General features: G+C 45.8%; 1 protein-coding gene across 7 annotated transcripts in view; it reads right to left on the reverse strand.

Moving 5' to 3' along the window:
- Window positions 1-884: 884 nt before the first annotated feature.
- Window positions 885-27,553, reverse strand: part of PBX1 (PBX homeobox 1) — a 281,890-nt gene continuing 255,221 nt past the window's right edge. For 4 of the 7 annotated variants that reach the window (XM_048498532.1, XM_048498530.1, XM_048498533.1 and 1 more), the window contains exons 7-9: window positions 23,972-24,084; window positions 22,679-22,768; window positions 885-2,603 (exon numbers count right to left, since the gene is read on the reverse strand). In XM_048498532.1, coding sequence (XP_048354489.1) covers window positions 2,511-2,603; window positions 22,679-22,768; window positions 23,972-24,084 — 296 coding nt within the window. In that variant the 3' untranslated portion in view covers window positions 885-2,510. The remainder of the gene's footprint in view (window positions 2,604-22,678; window positions 22,769-23,971; window positions 24,085-27,553) is intronic. The other 3 variants (XM_048498537.1, XM_048498534.1, XM_048498536.1) reach the window with 2 other exon arrangements.

Raw genomic sequence — 27,553 nt, forward strand, 5'->3', positions numbered from 1 at the left:
CTCACTTATCAAGAACTGATTTAGGCTTAGGAGCCGAGGCACCGTTCTGTTTCCCACAGGTAAAGCAGCCAAACAGGAGGGCTGAGTTCTCTGAAAATAGATGCTGCATTTCTAGGCCGTGCTCTGTCAACCAGCCTAGGCTACTGACCCCCATCAAGTTATGAACTCATAATAACCACTAACAGGCGTTTGAATTCCCTCACTTCACATGTTGCATTGAAGGGCAGGAGGAATCCTCTTAAACCTTCCTGAATGAGAATAGGAGATGGAACCTAAAGACGATTAAGTGATAAATAATCCATATTGGGTGATTTTGCCCACACACGCAGAAAAGTCATTAGAGGCACAACATGACACCTAGTTTTTTAGGAGAACGTGGATCTTGAGTGTGATTATTGAGCAGCCTTACGTCTTTGAGCAGCTACTTGTACCTTAACTTAATAGACCGTAACATAGCCCACAATTGGGCTTGGTTTGCGTCCCTCCAGAAGTGGCACAGAACTCCTTGGACACATCTGCTTTAGTCTAAGTCTAGAGGTTTGGGTGGCTGAGGGAGAAAATCTAAATGGCTTCCCTTCACCTGTTAGTCAGCCTGAGGTAAAATCTGCTGTGAATATGCCTTGTGCAGCCCTCGTGAACTCCCACGTTGCCCTTCTTAATAATGTGAAGAAACCGCTGACCCAGGCAGCCACCTCATCGTTTGTTTTTGGTAGTGGGGGGAGGGGCTGCCTCTGGAAACAAGCAATAATTTAATCCACTGTGCCATAGGTGTCAAACTCACGGCCCTCCAGATGTTATGGACTACAGTCCCCATCATCCCCTGGCAGCACACTGTAGTCCATAACATCTGGAGGGCCGTGAGTTTGACACCTATGCACTAGGCGAGCGTGTTTCAGTATTCATTTCCAATGGTCAAAAAAAAAATCTTTCCTTTAAATCTAAAGAGTGTATACAAGCCAAAACTATTCTCCTCAACTGTTTCTTATTAACACTTTGCGAGGGGTGGGGGTGGAGAGGGAATTGGAAGAAACCTGGCCAGTGTAGCTCTTCCCCAAAATGATAGGTCAAGACTTCAATTTTCTTTTTCAGGATAAAAAAAATTAGATTTCTTCAAAAAGGTGAGGATCTATATAGAAATTGGTCAGCAGTGTGCAAAACCAGACAAGCCCAATCCCTTATTACTTGAACCCCTGTGGTAAAATGCCTATGCGTTACTGCTCTTCGCTGTCCTTCATTTTTTTAGAAGCTAGACTCTGTTTTTTCCCTCCTTGCTGATGCAATAAACATTGGTAGGCAGAACTGTAATCAATGCTGCATCTTGCCCTCTCTGAAGATTCATGGTACAAGACCAGGACTAGATACCTTGTCCGGAATATGGCAACCTGAGATCTCTTCTTTCGTATTTTAAAAAACACTAAATTTCTCATGATCGGGCACAACCCCCTGGAAACGCATCAGCAATGCTATGGGGAGGTTTGCAAATCTGACTGTGAGGCAGTGGGCATCTCGATTCCTTGCGTCTTTCAATCCCTTGGTCCCTCATGAAGTTTCCCCCCCCCCCCCCCAAAAAAAATCTTGCCAGCTTTCCTTTTTATGGTTCAACCTCAAAAAAGTTTCCAAATGATTCCAAGCATTTCCCCAAACTCTTTAAAGACATGGATACCAGAAAAATAATAAATTATGCACAGGAAGCCCACTATCCAAATTTATGGAATTCATATTATTTTAGTCTAAGTACCAGATGCACACTTCCTAGGTGCAAAAGTACCCACAGGCCAAATTATGATACTAGTGCGCGGGATGACAACATAGAGCAGGTGGGGAACTGTGGCTTAGCAGCTGTGAGATGTGGCGGAAGATGGGACTAAGGGCTTGATGCAAGGCCAGGATGGCAAGGGGGTATATCTGCTAGTATTTTCCTGATCCTCTCGACAACTGGAGAAGAGGGACAGGCGTGTTGTGGACATACTTTACAGACCCAGGACTGCATTTATTCAGCCTGTAACAGAGTACATCTTGGAGGCATCTCACAAGAGTTCAAGATTTCTGAGGAACAGAAATGTTGTCCTTAAGAGGAGGAGGTGGACTTGTCGGCCAAGGAGAGGGCTTAGTTGACTCTTGCAAAGAGGTAGTGAGAACACCAGAGAAACAGGAGGAGGCGGGTGCCCGGTAGACTGCAGCAACGTAAAGACTGGCTCCTCAAGAGAAAAATCAAAATTCATGAAAATGAACGAAGACTTTTGAGAAGTGTTTGTTTTGTTTCGATGGTGGCGGTGAAAGGTGGCTTCTACCCAGAAAAGGAAGGGAAGAGAGTATAAAGAAGAGTCCAGATTGGCTGAAAAAAAGCATCCCAACAGAGAGAAGAGAAGGAGATTCTTGTGTTCGCCAACCGGTTCTGGATCCAGCCCGATGGCTTCAACAGCAGGAGAGAAAACCCCTCCCTTCTCAGCCCCCACCTCCGCCTGGCTGCGGTGTGGGGGGGAAGAAAGGAATGCTGAATTGCTGGGAGCTCAGTTGGAGGTATCGGAGTGAACGCTGCCAGGGCCTTCTGTGGGGGAAGTCACTGACGAAGGAGTCGTAGCATCTTGCCAACCTCCATTAGCCTAGGAGGGAATGAAAGAGAAATGTGTCAGTCACATTCACAGCGAGGGGCTTGAGCCCCAAAGCTTTCCAGAAGGGGCTCTTCCTCATCCACTTGTTTGTGATGTCTGGGTTAGCAGAGTTACGCTAGAAGCACATTCAAATGTGGGAATCAGGAAGCACCTTCGGAAGCTAATTTTAATACAACATAAACTCTTGTCCATTTCCCAGAAAGAGACTTAATGCCTTAAACTTGGAAAGTTGGATACAAATAAAGAAATGATCAGGGAACATGCAGAGACAGAAAAGGAGAAGAAGAGGAGTATGGATTTCTCTCCTGAAGGAGACTCAAAGGGGCTTACAATCTCCTTTCCCTTCCCCTCCTCACATAACAAACTCCATGTGAGGTGGGTGGAGCCGAGAGAGCTCAAAGAACTGTGACTGGGCCAAGGTCACCCAGCTGGCGTGTGTTGGGGTGCACGACCTAATCTGGTTCTACAGATAAGCCTCCACAGCTCAAGTGGCAGAGTGGGGAATCAAACCCAGTTCTCCAGATTAGAGTGCACCTGCTCTTAACTACTACACCACAATGGCTCAGATCCAGAGCAGTATTTCTGCCTCTAAATGCAATTTCCATCTTTTATCTCCTATGGCAATCCAAAATTCCCCCCAGGGCCCCATGAATAGGATTGGTGGGGGATTTGGGGCTGGTGATCAAGTCATACTTCGTAAATGAAAGTCCTTGTTCTGGATTCAAGCCTCTGTACCTAGAATTTGAACACTTATGAAAAAAATATATGCAAAGGATGACCAAATGGACCGTATCAGAAATGCAAAATCATGCACTTCTCAGAGCTAGAATTGCTGGTGGGAGATTTATAGTTGGAGGGGGTGGTCTTCGCTGGAATCATTATGTTGCTGGGGAAGCGCTGACATCATGTCAAGAACGAATCATACGTTTTAACCACAGAGGTTTGAGCAAACACAAGAGTGTTGTACAATGCAATGACATCACTTCTGGTCATGCAGGAAGTGATGTCATGACCTCAGTATGACACCTATCCCTCAATTTCTCCCAGCATTTTACCTCTACCACTAGCTAAACAGCAGAGGGCAGAGCTGGTGGGGAGAAGGAGATCTCCCACTGCAGCAGAGAAATAGCCTTCCTACTTAGTACCTAAACATCAAGATATAATTTGCCCCTTTTTGATTATACAGCAAAAACTGTGACATAGAACAAAAATTACAAATACATCTCTGGGTGTCCTCTGAAAGTGCAATTCTAGCATAGAAACCTGATGATTCTGCTTCTTCACACACACATAATCTCTCTCTCCACTTACAAGTTTTTTTTGGGGGGAGGGGGATAAAGGACACGAAAGATTCTTTCAGGTCGTTTCCCCCTGGCAAAATTATACCTGTGTCCCACCATTTTTTTAAAAACCTGGTTCTATTTTATCCTGGGTTCTCCCTCCGAACAGCTGCCCATTTCTTTCTAGGAGCTGAATCAGGACTGGGAGGTAATATTCTGGTTTGTTCCGTACGAGTCTGGATCTTTTGTATTTACACCACAAGTATATCCCTGCATGCGCAAGGTCTGGCGTTCTGGTTGGCTGTTGTTTTGAGCCAGGAAAAATAAACCGGTTCTGCTCCCATGGCGTTTGCATGGCAATGGAGTCACCCCGAGGTATTTGAAAAGAATCACCAATTTGGCGATTTTGAAAACCCTGGGGTAAGGGAAATATCACGGGGCAGGCCCACTTTAGCACTGGGAACTGTGTGGAAAGCTCTCACAAACTGGGGTATTTATTACTTCTGAAGGGTAGTGAGAGAAGTCATGTCTACAATTAGGTAACTACCTATTAGAGAGAAAGTATAGGAATATTAATTTACTTATTTGACTGCATGTAAAGACTCAGGCAATATGATAATTGGGAGAATGTTGAATATGTAAATGACATGAAATGCCTGTTATATTTTCTTTCTCTCTTTTTAATTTTGTATTTCTGTTTCATAACCAATAAAGATATTTCTTTAAAAAACAAAACAAAAAAACAAACCGGGATATTTCACTTGCCCATCCCGGGATGTTTGGACCGTGCGGAAACGACCTCAGTCACAAACCAGGAAGGCTCCCCCTTTGACAGACTTTATGCCTACAAAAGTCATTGGACTAGCCAGCAGAAAGACAGCATTGTAACTGAGAACACTCCAGAATCCCTTGCCACGGGGGTGGATGCTTAGTGGGTCCACACAAATGTAACACAAATCAGGATGGGGTTTTTTTTTAGTCACTCAATGGCACTTGTTCAGTAAAGCCTTGCAGATATGACCCACCACTGAAGGAAAATCCATGCTAACAACTGCAGTATGTATTGTCAGCAAGTAAAGACGTGAAGGCAGGGAACAAGGGAGGTAGAACAGAAAAATTAGGGTTTTTATTTCTTTGCTGGGGACTTTGTCTCAAACTTCAATAGAAGAATTGGAAAATACAGCGCAGCACTTAAAAAACGACGACGACTCCTGTGAAAATACACAGACCAGAAAACCCACCACGACCAGTCCTGTGAAAACATTTTCTGTTTTAGAATAAGTAAAATGTTCTTGAAGGGGAGGTTTTTTCCAAACTCTAAAAAGTCTAGCATGAAAAAATCTTAACATTTTTCCAAAGGAAAAACTGGGAGAATGCTAAAAAAAATCCCCTCCTATAAAGTATTTCCTGTCACTGAGTGAAAAAATCTTTGTCTTACAAAGCATTTCACTTATTCCAAACTGGCAGCATGAAAAAGCTGAGGTCTTGTCAATTTTTCCAATGGAAAAACTGGGAAATTTAAGGGAGGATGGAAAATGTTGTATATGTTTACACCAAAAAGCGGGAATGTAAACCCAACCCCAAAATTTAATTAGCTATCACAAAGGCTCCCCGGCAGTGTGGGGAGACTTGAAAAGCGAATGAGCCTCCCCACTACCAAGAAGCCCCCATTGGGCTTAATATACCACGTTTTAGGTGGGCCTAAGTCTAAAACTGCAGTCGCTGGCATAACCGGGGAATGGCTTGGAGCAGTGTTTTCCAACCTTTTCGACGTCACAGTACCCTTGACCTCACTCTTCATATCTCACGGTACCCCTGTCATCCTCCCCCCACCTTCCCCTCCCAGTTTCCCTGCTTGCCACCCCCCACCTTCCACTCCCACGGTGAAGGGAAGAATGGGGATGGGGGCGGGTGGGAAGTGTCTGGTAACCTTGTGGCAGGCCCTGCCCCCTGGGCCAGCTCCATATCCTTGCTGGTGCCGGTGGGAGACACCGCAAAAGTGAAGGGGGCCTGTAGCATTGCCACGTTACCCCTGGGACATGCTCACGGCACCCCAGGGTACCACGGAACCCTGGTTGGGAATCGCTGGCTTGGAGGAACCCCTCCACCAGGACAAATACCCCCTCTCACAGGTGGATTCAGTCCCCCTGCTTTGGATAGAACTGTTTATTTTGTTCAAATGAAAATAATTTTGGAAACAATTAACACGCCATCATTTGACTGACGATATCACACTATTAAGACTACAGCATTTTCAGTGTTATAAAGCAGAGTTCAATATCCAAATGTGCTGGTAGTTCTACCTATTCAGACTCTATTTAGAGTTTCTGTCCTAATATACTTTCTTTTGTTTACTATGGATTTTTAAAAACTCCAGCCTTCATTTTTTCTGCCTCTCAGATGGCAAAAATGAAATATGAGTGTGCTATGGCACGAGCGGGAAATCAAAACTGAATTTCCCAGGTCCTAGTCCAACTCTTAACCATCATACATGCTGGCTCTTGTGGTGTAATGGTTAAGAGCAGGTGCATTCTAATCTGGAGAACCAGGTTTGATTCCCTGCTCTGCTACTTAGCTGTGGAAGCTTATCTGGTGAACTAGATTAGCTTGTGCACTCCAACACATGCCACCTTTCAGCCCCACCTACCTCACTGGGTATTTGTTGTGGGGGGAGGGGGGAGGGAAAGGAGATTATAAGCCCCTTTGAGTCTGCTTACAGAAGAGAAAGGGGGCAGAGGTGGGATCCAACCAGTTCTCACCACTTCTCTAGAAGTGGTTACTAATTTTTTCTGAGTGCCGAGAAGGGGTTACTAAAGCAATCTCCCTGCCCAATAGGGACTGGAGGTGCGTGTGTGCGACGGCACCACTGTTTGAATCCCACCACCATCGGAACCTGTTATTAAAATTTTTGGATCCCACCACTGGAAGGGGGGTATAAATGCAAACTCTTCTTCAATTGCATACATGTATTGGACACATTTCAATTTCCCCCCAAATTTCTTTATCTACTCCCGCCAAACCCCCCCCCCCTCCTGTTGTGGCTTTAAAATTTCTGGAAATTTCACATGTCTAGTCGCACGATCAACTCAGTCTGTATTTGATGAAGCTACAACTCTGTGTGGGTTGGAAAAAATTCCATGTCATCTTCAAGAGTCATTAGTGGGATTTAATTTAGCTGTTGTTTGCACCCTGCCTTTCATTATGAAACTCAAAGAGGCGGAGTTCCCAGGAAATCTCCCACTGACCAGACTTCCTTAGCTTCAGCATGGTTGCTGTATCATATGCCTTTGGAAACATGCCCTAGGCCAGTGATGGAGAACCTTTTCGAGACCGAGTGCCCAAATTGCAACCCAAAACCCACTTATTTATCGCAAAGTGCCAACACGGTAATTTAACCTGAATACTGAATTTTTCTAAACTAAAACCTCAGTATTCAGGTTAAATTGCTGTGTTGGCACTTTGCGATAAATAAGTGGATTTTGGGTGGGCTCTGAGGTGTGTGTTACTCAGGAGTAGGCTTGGTGGTAGTCGGCGGCTTTGCTTTGAAGCAACCGTGCAACTCTTCCAATGGGTGAATCACGACCCTAGGAGCGTTTTCTCAGAAGCAAGCCCCATTGCCAGCAACTGAGCTTACTCCCAGGTAAAGGATCGCGCTTTAGTTCTTCGCATGAAAATCAGTGGGATTTAACAGAGCTTAACAGGGTTACCTACACTGCTTCCTCAAAACTGGGTCTTAGGTTTAATGCTAATAATCGAGCCCAGCAGCCCAGGCCAGCCTAGATGTGTATGGGGGGCACTCTGTTTACGCGTGCCCATAGAGAGGGCTCTGAGTGCCACCTCTGGCACCCGTGCCACAGGTTTGCCAGCACTGCCCTAGTCCTAGGCCTATGGCTTAAAATAACATACCAGCATCAAAAATGGCTCCAGAAAGCTAACAAATTCAAGACACATTAATATTATAAAAAATGAACTGGGGCTAAAAGTAGAACGGATACATTTATGTCAGCTGACTGCTATCAGCTTCAGTTATTTGATACTGAAACATAAACTTCTGCTTGTTTTTAAAAAGAAACCTGCAAAGAAAAGCCAGCCCTGGGGTATTTTTCATCACATTTAAGCACAAAGGTAAAAGTGCACTGAATAGAAGGTAAAAATTCTAAGTCCTGGCCTGGGTGTCAAATTTCCCAAGTATGGGCTTGTAACGTCAATTAATAACTTAGTTGGCTAACTGAAAAAAATTAGTTGGTTGGGGTGCCAATCCACAACCAAGGCCTGTGTATGCGTGAGTGACCAATATTTCTGCTTTCCAACGGCCAAACTATCTATGATCCTGGAAGTCCATGTTTGCATCCTCACATGTATAACTGAACTGCAAAAATGTAGCTGTGCAAGACCAGTACGAACTGGGGCAACAGCTTTTCAACCTGACCTTTTCCCCTATCAGAAGAACTGATCCACCTTCCTCCCTTGGGGCCGCTTTGAGCCTTAGTTGGAAAAGATGGCAGACGATGTATCCCAGCATGGGAAGTAGGGAGCATTTCTGATCCAAAACATGAAGAAGAAGAAGAAGAAGAAGAAGAAGAAGAAGAAGAAGAAGAAGAAGAAGAAGAAGAAGAAGAAGAAGAAGAAGAAGAAGAAGAAGAAGAAGAAGAAGAAGAAGGAGGAGGAGGAAAAGGAGAAGAAGAGGAAGAGGAGGAGCAGGAGTTTGGATGTATATCCTCACTTTCTCTCCTGCAAGGAGACTCAAAGAGGCTTACAATCTCTTTTCCCTCCTCCCTCCCAGCAACAAACACCCTGTGAGGTGGGTGGGGCTGAGAGAACTCCAAAAATGTGATTAGCATGTGTTGCTCCATGTGATTAGCATGTGTTGGAGTGCACAAGCTAATCTGGTTCACCAGATAAGCCTCCACAGCTCAAGTGGCAGAGCAGGGAATCAAGACCGGTTCTCCAGATTAGAGCGCACCTGCTCTTAACCACTACACCATGCTGGCTCTGGAATGGAAGAGCTAACGCCCTCCCACCCCTGCTCCAAGGCCTAGATCCGAACACCCTTGCTATTTGGCCCTGAATGTCCCCCGTACACAAAAAGAATTACTCAAAGATCAAGTATTCCCACACTAAATTTTAAACCGCCCATGCATATAGCCCAGACAAGTAGGGCTGATAATATGGTTTGCAAGCCACCTCTGCAACGTGAGCCCCCGGGCACTCATACGTCGCTCCACGCACACACTCCTTGTTTCACCGCCTCTCCAGAAGATGTTCTCTCCGAGCTCTCCTGCTCTTCCACGTTCCTGACCACAGCAAGAGGCAGCAATTACCGCAGATTATCAGTCCCAACAATGACAAGCCGCGTAAAGAGAGACACTGAGCCACCTCCGCCGCCCGGAGACTGGCATATTCAAGTACACTCAGGACATTAATAGCAATTTACGTGCCATCACTGAGAGAAAGCCACAATGGCCCTGTTGGCAGCCTCTTATTTTGAAGCCTGTTATTTGTGGGACTTACAAGCTATAATCACAACAGAAACTTTCAAAACCCTTATCTTCCGTGACACACCAAATCTATTTCAGAACTGTAATTGCGATGTCACCAGAGAGTTTGCTGCTTAATGCACTCAAATGACATTTAGTGTCTGCAGGGTCATTACAGGGAACGGGAAATGGGGAGGGTGTGGAATTGGGGGGGTGGGTGGGAGGGAGGGAGGGAGGGGGCTTCTTCAGAACAGCTTCTATTGTGCACTCAACTTATTTTTAGAAGGGGCTTTATTGCAGATACCCTATTAAATGAGAAAGAAGAGGGGGGGATGAGAGATTCTTTTATACAACACGGACATCTTTACCCCCTGCTGCTGCTTCCAAAGATACTTAGGGAATCTAGGAAGCCTTCGCTTTATTCATGCTTGGTAATCTCCATTTATTTTGAAAGCCAGTACGGTAATCCTATATGAACTGCCTTACAATGAATGATACCCCGGATCCACTAAGTGCAGTACTCTCTACTTGGTCTCAAGCATAGGTTTTTCACGTCACCTATTGCCTGCCACTATTACCTGGACTGAATCTGGGGCCTTTTCCCACCAAGCACAGGCTCTTCCACTAAGCCATGGGTCAGTAGACGGGGCAGATGCTAATCCAGTGGTTCTCAACCTGTGGGTCACGACCCCTTTGGGAGTTGCCTAAGACTCTCTGCATCAGTGTTCTCCATCTGTAAAATGGATAAATGTTAGGGTTGGGGGTCACTTACGGCGAGGGGCTTATGTTAAGAATTAGGAAGGTTGAGAACCACTGCCTAAACTCTCTGCATCAGTGTTCTCCATCTGTAAAAATGGATCAATGTTAGGAGTTGGAGGTGCGGAGACATGAGAACTATATTAAAAGTGCTTAGCAGTAGGAAGGGTTAGGGGAACCACTGCACAAAGACTCTGCATCAGTGTTCTCCATCTGTAGAAATCGGATAAATGTTGGGGTTGGAACCAGAACATGAGGGAACTATATTGAGGGTGTAGGAGGTTGAGGCCTGAACTCTCTGCATCCAGGTGTTCTCCATCTAGTAAAATGGATAAATGAAATGTTAGGGTTAGGGAGTCCACCCACAACACGCATGAGGGAACCTGTATTAAAAGGGTCGCGGCATTAGGAAGGTTGAGAACCACTGCCTAAGACTCTCTGCATCAGTGTTCTCCATCTGTAAAATGGATAAATGTTAGGGTTGGGGGTCCACCCACAACATGAGGAACTATATTAAAAGGAGTTTGCAGCATTAGGAAGGTTGAGAACCACTGCCCTAAGACTCTCTCTGCATCCAGGTGTTCTCCGTCTGTAAAGATGGATAAATGTTAGAGGTTAGGGGAGTCCACCCAAGACAACACTTGAGGAACTACCATTAAGAAGGGGTAGCATTAGGAAGGTTGAGAACCACTGCCCTGAGACTCTCTGCATCAGTGTTCTCCATCTGTAAAATATGGATAAAATGTGTTAAAGGTTGGGGGGTCACCACAACATGAGGAACTGTATTAAGGGGTCGCGGCATTAGGAAGGTTGAGAACCACTGCCTAAGACTCTCTGCATCAGTGTTCTCCATCTGTAAAATGGATAAATGTTAAGGTTGGGGGTCACCACAACATGAGGAACTGTATTAAAGGATCGCGGCACTAGGAAGGTTGAGAACCACTGTGCTAGTCTCAAGTGACTGGATGCGCCATTGAAGATGCCCCGTACTAGGAGATAAATCCTTAAAATAAGGTTTATCTTCAATACACAGAGGAACAATAGCCTTCCACATTGCTTCAAATGAATATCGTGAAACGTGGACACCAGAGCAGAGCTGATCCAAAGAACCCTGTCAATCTAGGATTCAACTAAAAAACAAAAACAGAACTATAAGTGTAGCAAAGAACCGATATATCAAGGGACAAACCACCAAACCACTATACAGTGGCTTCTTAAGTAGAGATATAACATGTGTGTGCTAACTCACGTATATTGAATATTAATGAAAAGCATCCATATAAACATCTGTAGTGCTGCTAAGCATTGGTGTGGCTTCTTCTGTTGCCCCCACCACCTTTCAGTGCTCAGTTTAGTGTATTAAATCATAAAGTGCATGTGTATATTCGACATACAATACAATTACAATATTATAAACCACATACTCTAATATTGAGAACCGTAGCCTTCCACTACAACCGTAGCAATAAAATATCCGTTCAATTACGTCGTGCCATCCATTCTTTGTAGATTTGGTTTACGGAGTTGCTTGAATTTTGGAATCTTCAGAGACCGAACCAGGAGACTATTGTATCGGCATAGGAAAGTGAAACCAAATCTACAAAGAACTGATGACACGACGTAACTGAACGGATACTTTATTGCTATGGTTGTAGCGGAAGGCTACGGTTCTCAATATTAGAGTATGTGGTTTATAATATTGCAATTGTATTGTATGTCGAATATACACATGCTACTACGAGCTTATGACCTGTTAATGCACTAAACTGAAGCTTACTAGAAAGAGGAGGTGAAGTTCCTACAGGCGTTTATTTCATTGTTATATCGTTACGTTGCACCAGTTGAAATTGTGAATCTTTTGTTGCCCCACAGCTGTGAGACACATCTCATTGTTTTAGTTATCTTAATAAAATAAGCTGTTATGAAGATAACGTTCCTACATAGCTGAGGACAATACAGTATACCTTAATTTTACTGATGAAGTGGAATTTACCATCCACAAAACAAGAAATCACTGGGGATATACCTCTCTATATGTGTGAACCTGGAACTTTATGGCCGTTTCTGCACGGCGGCAGAAATGGCTCCCCACCCATGGCTCATAATTCATGCCGGTGGACGCCCAAGACCGTTTGCACGACCCGCCTGCGGGTCGTCCCATTCACCTACCTCTCCTCCCTGTGCAGCTCTGTAAGGCTGGAAGGACACGCCCGCACTGCCCTCCGACCTCTGGGGGTCAAAAGGCAGCGTGGGCGTGTCCCTCCAGTCATCCAGAGCTGCGCCAGAAGGCGAAATGAGCTGAAACAGGAGGGGGGCCAAGGAAAGTAAAATGCGGCACCTCAGCACGAGGTGCTTTTGTACCACGCTGGTGCAAAAACGCTGCTTTTGAAAAGCCCACCTTCATGCTGCTTGGGGGGGGGGGGGCGAGCACCAGCTGTGCAAACAGCGCCCCAGGGACGGTGTTTTTACTGTCCCTAGGGTGGTGTTTTCCGCCCATGCAGAAACAGCCTGAGAATGTATGAACCTGTTACTACGTTTTTGTGAACCTGACTTGGAAAGTGAAGTTTGGTGTTGTTTCTTGGGGTCCTGCTTGTTGGTCTAATTTATGGATTCATAATATGTACCGTATGTATAACAAATAATACGTATGTATAACACATGGACTTCTAGGATTTGCACTAGAGATGTTTATATGGATGCTTTTTGTTAATATTAAAAAGACATGAATTAGCACACGTGTTACCATGTTTCCCCGAATATAAGACAGTGTCTTATATTAATTTTTGCTCCCCAAGATGCGCTACGTCTTATTTTCAGGGGATGTCTTATTTTTCTAGGGGATGTCTTATTGTTCTGCTCGGCGGGCATGCTTCCAAACAAAAACTTTGCTACATCTTACTTTTGGGGGATGCTTTATATTTAGCACTTCAGCAAAACCTCTACTACGTCTTATTTTCAGGGGATGTCTTATTTTCGGGGAAACAGGGTATATCTTTGCTTACACCCACTGTATAGTAATCTAGGACTGAATACTGTTTTTATGGTAACTAAAGGTTGAGAGGTGTTGTGGTCAGAGATCGGACCTGATGGGTGATAGAAGCACATGGGGAAATGAAAACGTTCCGGTGAGCAACCTCATTCCAGAGGCTACTACTAGTCATAAGAGCTGGAACATAATCTCTCGAATTATGAAGTCGACAAGAGATTAAAAAAGCACGCAATCCTTGTGTGAGGTAAACTGAATGGGGAAAAGCAGGTTCTTTGCATCAGCAATTGTTGTGTCAGAAAGCTTCTTCTCTGTTACAAACTCAGCACTGGCATCCTGACTAGAAAGGTCATGAACAAAGCTTATTTGGGATGTCTTTTTTGCGGGGGGGGGGGGGGTATTGTCTGTTACAGTGAAATTGATAGTGGGTTGAAGAGGGACAGAAAGAATGCTGAATGGAAGAGGGATGAGAGATCCATCACCACCCCTGAAAGGAAAGGATCCCAAGGTCATTGGAAGTCTGAATAGATTTGGAGGCTTGAGGTTGATTTATTGGTGATGGAAAGGCACCTCTGTAGGGTTTTCAGGGCAAGAGATGGTCACAAGTGCCTTGCTACTACATGCCTCTGCACAGCATTCCTGAACTTCCTTGATAGTCTCCTTTACAAACTGTAACCAATGTCAAACCTGCTTAGATTCCAAGATCTGATGGGATCAGGCTTGCCTGGGCCATCTGGGTCAGAGCAATGTTTTATTAGATCTTGAATATTACTTGGCAGATGGTCCTGGAGCTGACTCTGAGGCCCTTTCCGCACGGGCCAAATACAGAGCCCTGGAGCTGTTCACATGGGGGGCGCAGCTGCTTTGCAGCCGCGCTGCCCTCGCTCCTCCCCAGCGGCGCGAAGCCGCCATTTTCCCACCTCGCTCCCCGAGCGAGGTTTTTGGAAAACGGCAGCTTCCAGCCGCTGCCGTGCGAACGGCAGCGGCTGGAAGGCGCCATCCCTCCCCCCTTTGCCTGATTGACCTACCTTCTCTGCGACCGTCTGGCGCGACGCCGAGGCCTGGGGACATGCCCCCCCTGCCCTGCGACTCCGGAGCGGTCGCGCAGGGCAGGGTGTGTGTGTCCCCTGGCCTCGGTGACGTGCCGGACGGTCGCAGAGCAGGTAGGTCGATCGGACGACGGTGCTCTGTGGCGCCATCTTCCCTTTCGTTACCAGGACCGTTTGTGTGAATGGTCCCGGGGGGGGGGGTTGATTGGCATCATGTACGCCGACCCAACCCCCAGCGTGGCCGGCAGAAATGGCCTGATGCCCCTGAGGTTATGCATTCAGCACCAGGAGTTCTGGAAGCCAAGGTCCTCAAAACAGAAGATGAAGATGCAGATACCAGATTTTATAACTGCATTTATAACTGCCTTCTGCGTGAAGTGGTGTTCCAGCTGGCCTGTGTTGGAGTGCACAAGCTAATCTGGTTCACCAGCAGCAGCACCGAGCCTTTATTGGCATATAAAGATATAACTGCATTAGTTTCTGAAGCCAAAGGTGTGCAAATGAAGTAGCCAAGACTGAAGGTGGAATTTGGACAAGGTTTGCTATGGAAGCAAGCGGAGTAGCAGAATGGAACAACCTGTCAGACAAAAACACGTCAATATAAAATAAATAAAATGAGCTGTTATTTGTTGAGTCACACCATGGACCCATATAGCCTAGTGCTGTTCCTGTACTTCTGGACTTTTAAAAATAGGTAGTTTTAAAAACCTGGTCTGAGGACCAATCAAACAATGTTGGGAGGCCCCTAGCCAAGAACCCTCCTATGATGGAGGAAGTTATTTTTTTGAAAGGGCACTTCCTCCAAACAGAAAGACGGGCTCTTCTGAAGTACTTCCTGCTTCAATGTGGCAGAAAAAAGCCAAGCTTGGTCTGATCTTTTGGGGAAGAAGGAAGTGGTCACCAGGAAACAAATCAGAAGGTGTCAAGTTGTGGAACACTGGTCTTATCTGACCAGCAGCAGCTCTCTAAGATTTGGGCAGTGGTCTTTTCCAGAGGTTTACATAGGAGCCAGAACAATTTGCTTTCTCCAGATGCAAACACCTCTGTCCTCAATCTAACAGCTAATGATTTGGAGGGGGGGAAGAGATAAAAGAGGCCGGAGGAAACAAAAATAACAGACATAACCTTTATTTAACAGCAAACAATCCAAACAGCCGTAGCACTGCATAACAAATCTCACCCACATCAAAAGGACAGTGCTTTCTGCAGGCAGCCACCTACTAAATGAATGTTCTTAGATCTATAAAAATCAATCACATCACATCATAGCTGTAAGTTAACACAGCAAGGATTTAAGCACGATTGGCGAAATACAGTTTTGGACTTGTAAGTGACTAAGACTGTGTTAGATGCAACACTTTCTGTCTCAGAGCAGGAATATGCCCCCCCGCCAACCACAAGTTTAGCAAAGTGGACTGATGTCCTCATTGCTCTGGCAAGCAGCTGGAACTCTAACCCCTGTCTCTGTAGAACCCCTGTCTCTGTCCACAGGAACTTAAATTGCTTCACTGGCTATGGCTGTGAGTGCTCCAATGGGATTGGAAGGCCCTTCCCACACAAACTTGATTAAATGGCAGGAATACCATCAAGGCTATCAACACCTGAGCCCTACCCATCATCAAGTACACTGCTGGGATCATAAACTGGACACAGCCTGATTTGGATGCACTGAATATAAAAGAAGCTTATGACAATGCACTATGCCAGTGATGGCGAACCTTTTCGAGACTGAGTGCCCAAATTGCAAACCAAAACCCACTTATTTATTGCAAAGCGCCAACATGGCAATTTAACCTGATTACTGAGGTTTTAGTTTTAAAAAAATGGTTGGCTCCGAGGCGTGCGTTACTCGGGAGTAAGCTTGGTGGTAGTCGGTGGCTTGGCTTTGCTTTGAAGCAACCGTGCAACTCTTCCAATGGGTGAATCACAACCCTAGGAGGGTTTACTCAGAAGCAAGCCCCATTGCCAGCAACCGAGCTTACTCCCAGGTAAAGGATTGCGCTTTAGTTCTTCGCATGAAAATCAGTGGGGTTTCACAGCGTTTAACAGGGTTACCTACACTACTTCCCCAAAACTAGGTCTTAATGCTAATAATTGAGCCTAGCGACCCAGGCCAGCCTAGATGTGTGCGGGGGCAACTCTGTTTGCGCGTGCCCACAGAGAGGGCTCTGAGTGCCACTTCTGGCACCCGTGCCATAGGTTCGCCACCACTGCACTATGCCTTACATCCACCTGGTGATACTGATAAGCTATGCCTTCCCCAGATATCTGGTGGCAGAGGGTTACTGCAAGTAAAACAAACAGTGGAGGAGGAGAAACATACCCTGGCTGATTATGTGAATGAAAGTCAAGAACAGGCATTGACTGAAGTGAAGAACAGGCATTGACTGAAAGCCCAGAAAACCAAGCAGGGGTACAGAAAAATGCGATTAGAATGAGGACTGAAAGCTGGCCCAACAAACCATTGCACAACCAATGTCCGGAGAAGGTCAAGGACAAGGTGGACACTGAAAAGACCTAACGATGGTTAGAAACTGGAACTCTGAAAAAGGAAACCGAATCACTGATTTTAGCCGCTCAAGAGAAGGCAATTAGAACAAATATGATCGAGGTCAGAACTGAAAAAAACTCAGACGATGCAAAGTGAAGATTGAGTAAGAAAGCCAGCGAAACTGTAGATCGTGTACTCAGCTGTTGCAAAAAGAGTGCCCAGGCTGACTACAGTCGCTTCCCCACTAGGAAATTCTATCTGGATGGTATCCAGATTGAAAATAAACTGCATTTTTCCATCCCGGTTTCTCCCTCCCCTCTGCACAGTTTTCCCATGAGGAAATGTGCATCGACCACACATTCTCCCCACTAATCCATGATCCACTCTGCCCTGATTGGCTGCCGTGCTGTGACGGGGTGGGATTTTTTTTAAAAAAAACTTTTTTTACCGGAGGTATGTTGGCGCATGCATGTGTCAAACGAAGCGACGTGGAAACGGCATTTACTTAAAGCCCCGTTTCCATACGGTCTCATCCGCTCGTGCACACGTGGGCATGGTGTTTAGCTGTTCCGTAGACTTTTTTGTGCACGGTAAATCACCCTAGAACGTTTCCACATCGCTCCATGTCCACGTGGACTCTATGGAGCAAAATTTTTTTAAAAGGGGCTGCACACACGTCGTGCACAGCCTGCCGCACTCCCATTGGCTGGGATTCGCTGGAATCCCCTACGTCACTGCCTACGGTGGGAAAACAAATCTGGCTTCAAGCCCCGACCCATCCCACCATCCTGCTTTGCTGCATGCTTTTTGAAAACGTTGTACATATAAGCAGGTTCTGGGAAAATGCGGGATAAGGTGGAGAAGGAGCGATAGAACCTGCTTGAATGTTCGTTCGGAGACCTGGCCGTGGGGAGGGTTGTGAAAATACATGCTTTTTCGCGCGATATTTATGGTCCGTGGGGAATCAACGTACAAACAGAGGCACAACTCAGTGGCCAAGACGATTCACTGGATCTTATGCAAGAATTACAACATTAAGACAGCTAAAAACTGGTGGGAACATTGTCCAGAGGACGTCACAGAAATTGAGAAGGTCAAGATCTTGTGGGATTTTCGAATCCAAACGGACAAAGTTTGGCACATAATACACCAGGCATCACAATGAAGTGACCATCATTGACACAGCAGTACCTGGTGTCAGCAGAGTCATTGAAAAAGAACTTGAGAAGGTCACTAAATACCACGATTTGAAACTCAAGATTCAGTGACTATGGCACAAACCAGCTGAGGTCGTCCCAGTCGTAATCAGCACCCTGGGCGCCATCCTGAAAACACTAGGGCGGCACTTCAAACATCTTCAAATCGACAAAATCAACATCTGTCAGATTCAGAAGGCAGTCCTGCTAGAATTCGCACTAATACTACACCGATAAATTACAACGTCCTAGGCCCCTGGACGAGGCTCGAATTGTAACGAAAGGCCAACACCCTGCTAAAGAACTGGCAGTTTTGATATTAGACAAAATTAAATAATAACAACAACAACAACAACAACAACAACAACAACAATACTTAATGGCTTTTTGCCGATTAAAAACATAACAAACAAAACCTGATCATTAAAAAAAGTTACAATAAAGGTACAACAAAAAGCATTCATTGTATTTTTAAATGTTTTTTTTTTAATTCTGTAAGCTGCCTTGAATCCCACTATGGCTAGAAGGTGCAGAGTATTAATTAAATAAATAAAAATAAATAAATAAGGGGCTGAAAGAAGGTCATCTGCCACTGAGAGTATCTTCTATCATGTCTCTTCCGGCCTTCCCTTGCAAAACCGGTAAGGAAGTTGCTCTTGAAAACTTGTTCTACTGTTGACTTTGCCCTGTGTTAGGAAGAAGTCCCCTGACATCTAATTTAAATGTACCTTTTTTCAGTCTAAATTAATTGTTTCTTGCGGAATGACGGACAGTTTGCTCCCTTCCCTAATGCCGCCTGCCTTTCCCCCGGTCATTCTTTTCAAATCAGACCCTCCTTCTGTCTTCCAGAATAACTTGGCTATAATGGCGTGGAGGCAAAAACAAATTACACTGTGTCTTTCTCAATTCTGCTACTGATTCCCATTTTGCCCGTTCTCTTTCCTTAATTAGCCCTCTTCAGTTCTGCACCTGGCATGCCGTGTGGCTAATTCAGGATCCGTTCTAGCTTCTGCTTGCACTTCCCTTCCGTGCCCGCTCTTTCTAGCAGCGAATCCCTGTGCGCTGTAGCTTAACCCTGAATACTACTATTTTCACATGGGCATATACGGATTCAGATGCAGGGAGCTGGGGGAAAGAGGGAGAGGGTTAATGGGTACTGAAGTATCATCTCATATCACAATCAGCCTCTGATTCATTTACTCCTCACTATTAAGCAGCCAGGGATGGAAATGAATTCGGCTACCGGAGATTAATGTGGAGCGATGGGCTCTTTCATGTGGCATTTTTTGAGCCCAGTTTTTGCGAGGGGTTTATATAATCAGACATAATTGCCGGCACATGTTCAGTTGCATTTACTTCAGAGAGCTTTGCTGTCTCTGCCTGCTGACGTCAGGGCTGGGTGCTAAATGTAGGAGCTCAGACGCTTGCACTGAATTCAGATGAAGTCCCCTCAGAAAGCAGACAACAAAGACCCATAAGCCGATCTCTATGACCTGCTCGGCCTTCCTTTTCTTCACGAGTAGTCCCTTCTTGTGACGGCAAACCCTCAAATAATAAAGCTTCCTCTCGTTTTAGAAAAGCACCAATACATCCATGGCTGAATTTCTGATATAGTACTGGGGCTGGAGATGCCCACTGAGATACCTCAGTTTCCCTCACTGAGCACATTAGTGGCGCATTGGTGAGAGCCAGTTTAGATATTAAAGCAAGATGAACAGCAGAACGCCATAACTCTTCAAAATGTCTGTGCGGGGGATATTCCTTGCAGTGGAATAGTGGCTGAGAATGTTGAACAAGGATCTTGGAGATACCCTGTCCATTATGGTGGTTACGGGGTGGTCTTGGGCCAGTCAATGTATCTCAGTTTTATCTCACAGGGCTATTGGTGTGAAGATAAAATGGAGGAGCAGAACATGATGTTTTAATCGACTCTGGGGAGAAAACCAGGGTCTAAGTATCTAAACAAACAAACAAAAACCATCTGGGGGGAGGCAATACTAAACCTTTCCCTCTGGTGTGATAGGTTAGTACACACTCCTACTTTTGATTTCTGTAGGACAGGGGTAGGGAACCTGCGGCTCTCCAGATGTTCAGGAACTACAATTGGCCATGCTGGTAGGGGCTGATGGGAATTGTAGTTCCTGAACATCTGGAGAGCCGCGGGTTCCCTACCCCTGCTGTAGGAGAACGTTCCAAAATGGTGGTAGAATTCTAAGGGCCAAATTAGAAGGGACAGCCCACGGGCATTTGTAGCGCCCTTTGCCCTGTCAATCACAGATGGTCCTACATACCAAACTGAGACCTTCCCCCCCCCTTTCTGCTGGGAATAGGGCTGGCCTTTCCCAGGAGGCACAACAGGCAGAGATGGATGGATTTCCCAAACCAAACTGAAAACTGAAAGAGGCGTGTGCATGTTTTACCTGAGTATTTCCACCTAGGTGATTATTCCCACATTTTGTATCCAAACCTTGCCCTTACTCTGAAAGCCTTTATTCACTGTTGGTAGCCAAGACACTAGAGTGGACTCCAGATACTCTACCTAAGGAACGCCATGCCCCATGGTTTTGATTTTGACCCACAATGCTGCAGAAAGCTTTCCGTTGTAAGCATTCAATGGGGAGCAGCCAAATTAGCGCCATTCAGGTATCATGAGTGTGCATCAGCTCTCTTTGTATGTAATTTTCAATCTAAGGAGGAGGAGAAGGAGGAAGAAGAGGAGGAGGAGTTTTAGTTTATACCCAGCCTTTCTCTCCTGTAAGGAGACTCAAGGTGGCTGACAAATTCTTTTCCCTTCCTCTCCTCACAGCAGACACCTTGTGAGGTAGGTGAGGCTGAGAAAGTTTGGAGAGAACTGTGACTAGCCCAAGGTCACCCAGTAGGCTTCATGTGTAGGAGCAGGGAAACAAATCCAGTTCATCAGATAACAGCCCACAGCTCATGCGGGGGAGTGGGGAATCAAACCCAGTTCTCCAGATTGGAGTCCACCTGCTCTTAACCGCGACACCTTGCTGGAAACATGCTGAAGGAAGGGAGGAGAACCTAGACCAGGGGTCTGCAACCTGCGGCTCTCCAGATGTTCATGGACTACAATTCCCATCAGCCCCTGCCAGCAAGGCCAATTGGCCATGCCAGCAGGGGCTGATGGGAATTGTAGTCCATGAACATCTGGAGAGCCGCAGGTTGCAGACCCATGACCTAGACACTACCTTCAGCCCAGCTCAATTTTGCACCAGAGCAGGGATGGCAGAAAAGCACCCAAAGTGAAGTAGTGCAGGGAAGTTAGAAGAAGAAAAAAGGTATAGCCCTTTCCCCTAATTTGTGCCACCAGATGCTGAAATGAGACCTCTCCATTTCCTACTTTAGAAGTTAATATCCGACATAGCTGCCCATGTCATTACTAGACATTCGTTCAGACTACCACCCTCTGTGTCACATACCCAGTGGCTCTTAGTCAACCTGCCTCGCCCATCATGGTCCACACAGAAAATTCTCACATGAACAATTCTTACCCAACCCACTGGCAGGCAAGCTCTTTCACTGTCTATAATTTTTGCATCATAACCACAAAAGGAAGCGGGCCAGCGAGCAAGACGTCACCTTAGCAAGCAGTTTTAATGCTTTCCCTCACATCACATCTTCTCCTTGGTACTTTTATTTCAAATTGACACGAGCTCACGGAGAATGCCTGGCAGGGCCAGTGGCAGCGTGCTGTACATTCCCCACTGAGAAAAGTCCTGCTTCGCTCAGCACTCTGGTGAGCGACGTGGGCTATGAAAATCATGAAGGTTATAGTCAGAGTAGGTGGGAGGGGAGCCTCTCATGTCTGTGTGGACCCTCCGTGGTCACCCCAAATGGCGCCCCTCATACCCAAGGTTATCTATGCAAGGAAAGCCAAGGCATCCGAGCCACGGTTCTGTGCTTGCAGGTCGATCCCCCAACTGGCGCGGGTCTCCCTCTGACCTCTAAAGAGGCAAAGAGGAGCCCCTTTATACTGTGAGTGGCAGTCTCCTTTTCCAGGCTGCCCTCTTGTCCCAGCTTGCTGTCACCGCCGCTGAGATGGCGGATGATTGATCTGAGAAATGAAGTTGGATTGCTGTCCCGAATCTACACTCGGTTCTCCTTGTGTCTGTCTGATCGATTTCGCTCCGTACGACACAGCTTGTCGCTATGAATTTTCATGCTAGTCAGGAGCCGCCAGCGCAACTTAGAACAAGGAGAAGATGTTCCCTCCCTCCACCCCAACCCCCCTCCTTTTTTGTTATGTTTATATAATAATAAATGGGAAGGATGATAACAAAAAAACAACAGCGACAATAATAAACGATAGAACAACCACAACCACCATGACCACCACCTTGTCTCGGGCTTCTGATCTGGACCGGAGAGGGCAACGGGGCCCACAATATTTTTAGCTGGCACACCCAGTAGGAAATAGGGACTCCAAAGACAGGCCTTCTTGTTGGAGCTATCAAGGGTCCTTGCGGTGACATCGCCGACTGCTCCTGCACTAGGTGTCACCTGTTTAGCAGTTCCTCTCAGCGGAACGCGAGTGGCCGCAGGTGCCTTGCGAATGCTGATCGGGTCTGACAGCCCTAGACGCCAGCTGCCTGCATAAGGCCTGCCCAGTCGCCACTTTACCCCCCTTCCATTTGTGGATGGAACTCTGCCGTTGGCGTGACCAATACAGAAGCAATAAACTAGGTGACCGTAAAGCTAAGACAAGTCGTACTAAGTGGCATTCTGAGCCCTATGGCTTTGAAATAATTGGGGGGAGAGAGAGAGACACACACAGAGAGAGAGAAGCAAAAGAAAGGAAGCCTATTTTTCTTACACTGATGCCCTGCGGACTATACATCTGACTCGCTGCGAGCCCATCACTGTATCCTCCTGTCTGGCTGATAACATGGCGAAGGGTATCCACCTAAACAGACCAAAACGACAACAAAGAGAGAATTAGTAGACACACAAGAGTATAAAATGCAAGGCTTGTCTTTGTTTCTGCTCGTTCAAGTCTGACAATATGATCACGGTCAAGATCTCCCATTGCTGACCCACAACAAGACCACCACCCCCAAGAGACAGACGGTCCCTCCTTCCCCTTTCGTTACCCGACCCACTACCCCAAATGTTGACATTAGCTTTTCGCATTGGATCCTTAGCATTGCAATGGAAGGTTGGAAGAAAAAATACACAGGGGAAGGGGCAGGTATGTTAGCTGGAGATATTTTGGTTGCGTTTTGCAATTCTATTTGGGGAGAAGAAATCTACACTTAAGCATGTTACCCCGATTCCATCCATCACTGGTTCAACCCATGGCTTTTCAATGCCACCTGAAACCGAAGAGACTTGACAACACAGGTGAATATAAGAATCCTGATACCCAAAGTTTCACGGTCCCTCATCCATTGTAAGCTCCCTGCCATTTCTATCTTCAGATACCAATGGAACTTGGCTTGGCTTTCAAGACACTTTGTTGAGAAATGAAATGCTTGCATGGTTGTCGGTATGGCTCAGGTTTCCAATGGAATGGGGGAAGACTCTGGAAGAAGTCTATGAGGCCGGAACGGCAGAACCTGCAGTTGACCCCTTTTCACTGAAGAGAACAAGCTCATGTTGCTGAGAGGATTTCCCACACTCTTCTCTACCAAGCTAGAGTCTAGCACAGGGTGGTTGCAAAGGTCTGGTTTGAAATGGGGCGGAGGAAGACGAGAGAACTTCTGGAGTTCAGTACTGCTGTCTCGTGAGACACCAGCAGAAGATGATGACATGGAAGTTGAAACAGCAGCTTTCGTACAAATATTTCATCCCTTCTTCCAGAATACCCATTAAGCAAAGCAAGCCTTGGATGGTACATATTCTTTCTATTCAAACTTTTAAATCTCCATTCTTCCTATTATCAAGCCAGAGCCAAATGCATTCACAAAGTGTGGACAATTTTTCATTTAACTGCAAGATTTTGGAGTGTAGTTTTTTTTTCTTTTTGGTTGGCTGTTACCATTAAAAGTAGGATACCAAGTTTTGATTCCTCTCTCGGGACAGGAATGGGGAAAGCCAATAGGATCATCAAAGGCTCTTCATTCTAACATTGATGCACTCACGGGCAGTATATCCGGTGGATCCCTACCTGTGACTGCACGTTGGCTCCAACCTGGGCCCCTTGGTAAGAATCCCCATTGAGTGACTGCACGCTCATGAACAAATCTCCAGAGTTTGACATGTTAAAAGAACTGGAAGAACCTGGAATGGAAAGAGTGAGGCACCTGAATCATAGAGAGGAAGCGAGATCGAAACCACACGCTGGTCAGCCAAGAAGAAGGAATGACATGCAAAGCAAACCCCCCAAACAGGAAACAAAAACAGTCAGGTTAGTAGCACGGAGGATAGAGCAAGCAAAAATAAAATAAAATTAAAAAATAAATAAATAGAGAGAGGATGCACTGTAACAGCTGTAACTATTTCATCTCTTGAAAAAAACAAAACAAAAACAAAATTTGTCCTCCTAGCCAAATGGAGCCATTCAGAACTCACTAGTGTGGGTGCTATTAGAGAGGAAACCCCCTCAATTCATTGGGGTCCATATTTCCTACTGTGGGGTTGGAAAGTAATTCTATCACGGTGGAGAGTATTTTAAATCCTTCCCAACTTTTGAAATTGTTCAGCAGCTGTGTCTAGAAGGCAGATTATTTTAGGATGCCTCCTTAAAATATTTTAGGATGGCTTCTTAGAATATAAGCCTCCTGTAAATACTAATGACATTTTTAAAAAGTCTGGGGTGTGTGCCATGCTTGGAAACTTGAAAGGTACAAATGACAGTCCTACAATGAATCCATCGAAACCAGTCTGGCAAAGCACCAGAAAGTGGCACTGTGTCAAACGGTGGTGGCTGGCACCCCACGGCATCCAGATACACGCACAATATGTCATCTGTTGGCCAGAGCAGAAAAATGGACCAGGACAGCACGTTGGGGCTGTCTTGACCTGATCGATGGCATTTTGGTATCAGTGGTTACCCTGAAACTACACAGCGAGGCCAGGAATTCATTACAAACATCACATGGGACCGAAAAAAATGTTATTCCAAACGTAAGCCCCTGCCTACCGTCCCTCCCAGTGCATACCTTGTTCTATGGCGGAAATCAAACAAACCAACCCAGCGACCTGACTGGAATGCGTAAGATAAGATTGGAAGGGATTATTCTGAAACTCTCGTGCAATTCGTCATGTTAAGTGTGAGAAAGCTCAACGTGCAAGGTTTAGTCCCAAGCATGATGTTAGGCTCAAAGGGAGAGACTTCAGGGACCCAGGTCAGCTCCACTGCAGTCTTGCAACATCGAACTGCATCCCCCTGGTGGCTCTTTGTGGAACTGCCCCCCCCAGATGATGTTCGTCAGAAGCTCTGAGAATTTTCGTTTGCACTTTGACCTTGGAAAACAAACCTCTGTTCTCAAAATAAAGTGGGGGGGGGGCTTATCTGAGGAGTAGGAACATATGTCATAAGGAAGCAGGGTTCCAAACGTCTGTGCTGACTAATTCTCTCACAACCTTTCTTGCCCCTCACAGAGGTGTATCGGGGGAAATGGTGCCCGGAGATATCCCCATCTTTGGGCACCCCCCATGCTCAGGGGCGTGGCTCAGGGCAGAGTCATGTGTGAGTGGGGTCACCCACCGCTGAGCCCCGCCCCCTGGCCTCCATGCAGTCCAGCAGGGCCTGGAGGAGGCCAAAAGCTGGCCTGCACAGAAGCTGGGGGGGCTTGCCAGACATCCACCCCACATGACCAAAAGATGTGCGCCTGGATAAGGGTGACCCTGTAGGCTGTACATCTCTGGCCCCTCATTACAGAAGGCCTCCTGAAGGTACAATAACCTACAAGGGCTGAGACGTTTTTCGAAGTCTCCTATAGCTATCTGAAAGATCCCCACTGACTTCAGCAGTCTAAAATAAATGACTAAGAACCAATTCAACAACAATGAAATGCACATCTGGCTACAGTTACAGGCAATGGATACAGTTATCACAGTTTTGGCATGAACAGTCCAAAGAGTCTACTTGGAATCATGTTGATCAATTCTGGAAAAAAATCAAAATAAATCTCCAACTCCAACGATATGCTCTGTACACTTACCAATTTTTTTGAATGCAAAAAACAGTGTTGTGACTATGCCAATACTTTGCTTTATGAGGCACCTGAGATTTACTTAATTACTTGAGACTCACAAGAATGCCATAGGAGTGAAAGGAGCACAGTTTTCTCCCTTTGGCAGATGGCCTCAATAAATGAGTTGGATTTCCAAGGTCATGCCACAAGCCCACAGTATCCCAGAGAGAAACCCACTGGAATTCTGCGTGCCTCCTTTTCTTCTGTTTTACTTCATTTATATTTATTGTATCTATCTATCTATCTATCTATCTATCTATCTATCTATCTATCTATCTATCTATCTATCTATCTATCTATCTATCTATCTATCTATCTATCTATCTATCTATCTATCTATCTATCTATCTATCTATCTATCTATCTATCTATCTATCTATCTATCTATCTATCTATCTATCTATCTATCTATCTATCTATCTATCTATCTATCAATTAATTATTTGGATTTTTATACCGCCCTATCCCCAAGGGGCTCTTTGCCTTTACACTTTAACTTTCTCTCCAGTAGGGATTCATAGTGGCCTACATAATTTCTTCTTCTTCTTCATTTAATCCTCACAACAACCCTGTGAGATAGGTCAGGCTGAGAATGTGTGACTGGACCAAAGACACCCAGCAAGCTTCCATCATGGCCTCCGTGGCACAGTTGATATGCAAACTTGGGTCTTCCGAATCTTAGGCTCCCTTTCGTACATGCCGAATAATGCGTTTTCAATCCACTATCACAAGTGTTTGCAAGTGGATTTTGCTATTCCGCACAGCTGCAAAGTGAATGGAAAGTGGATTGAAGGTGCATTATTCTGCATGTGCGGAAAGAACCTTAGTCTGAATAACCTAAGGGTGTCAAAATGACTTGTTACGATGGCCAGATATGACATAAATGTGACTTGGGGGCTGTGGGGGGTGGCTGCCTCAGCTGATGAGCCCACAGCAGACTCCCCAGCAGAGATTGGCATGGGGGGGGAGGGGATGACACTTTCCATGCCAAATTGGGAGCGGTGGGGTGGATGCATGGACTGGCTAGCACTGGAAGGGGGCCTGGACTTGCCCCGTGGGTGGCCTATTAGGTCCACAAGCCAGCTGAGGTAACCCTCTTTGCTCTTGATCTGGCCTGGCGAACCCAGCTTACCAGCTTAGATCGGGGGCGAAGGCAGGGAGTTGCCTCAGGTAGATCAAAGGTCTGACAGACCCTCTCAAGGGGCTGGATTCGACCCCCAGCCACAAGTTTGACACCCCTGCTGGGATCCCCAACACCATGCTGGCTCTCTGTCCATGCAGGCAGCTTCTGACCTTCTGTCTTTCCCCCACATTTGCTTGAATATAAGAGCCTTGTAAAGACCCTTATAAAGAGTTGGATTAAAGTCCCCTTTTTTGCAATAACATAATTTATTATGATTCAAACATTTTACAAACACGAGGTATACATTTCTTTTCTTATAACATAAGATTTCATCAGTTTATGAGTACTTAAAATTCACTATTACGTAGTGACTTCCGAATGGACAAACTAAATATTGTTCAACAAAAAGAAAAAAAAGACATTCTCC

Source organism: Sphaerodactylus townsendi, linkage group LG05, assembly GCF_021028975.2.
Source record: "Sphaerodactylus townsendi isolate TG3544 linkage group LG05, MPM_Stown_v2.3, whole genome shotgun sequence".
Lineage (NCBI taxonomy): Eukaryota > Metazoa > Chordata > Lepidosauria > Squamata > Sphaerodactylidae > Sphaerodactylus > Sphaerodactylus townsendi.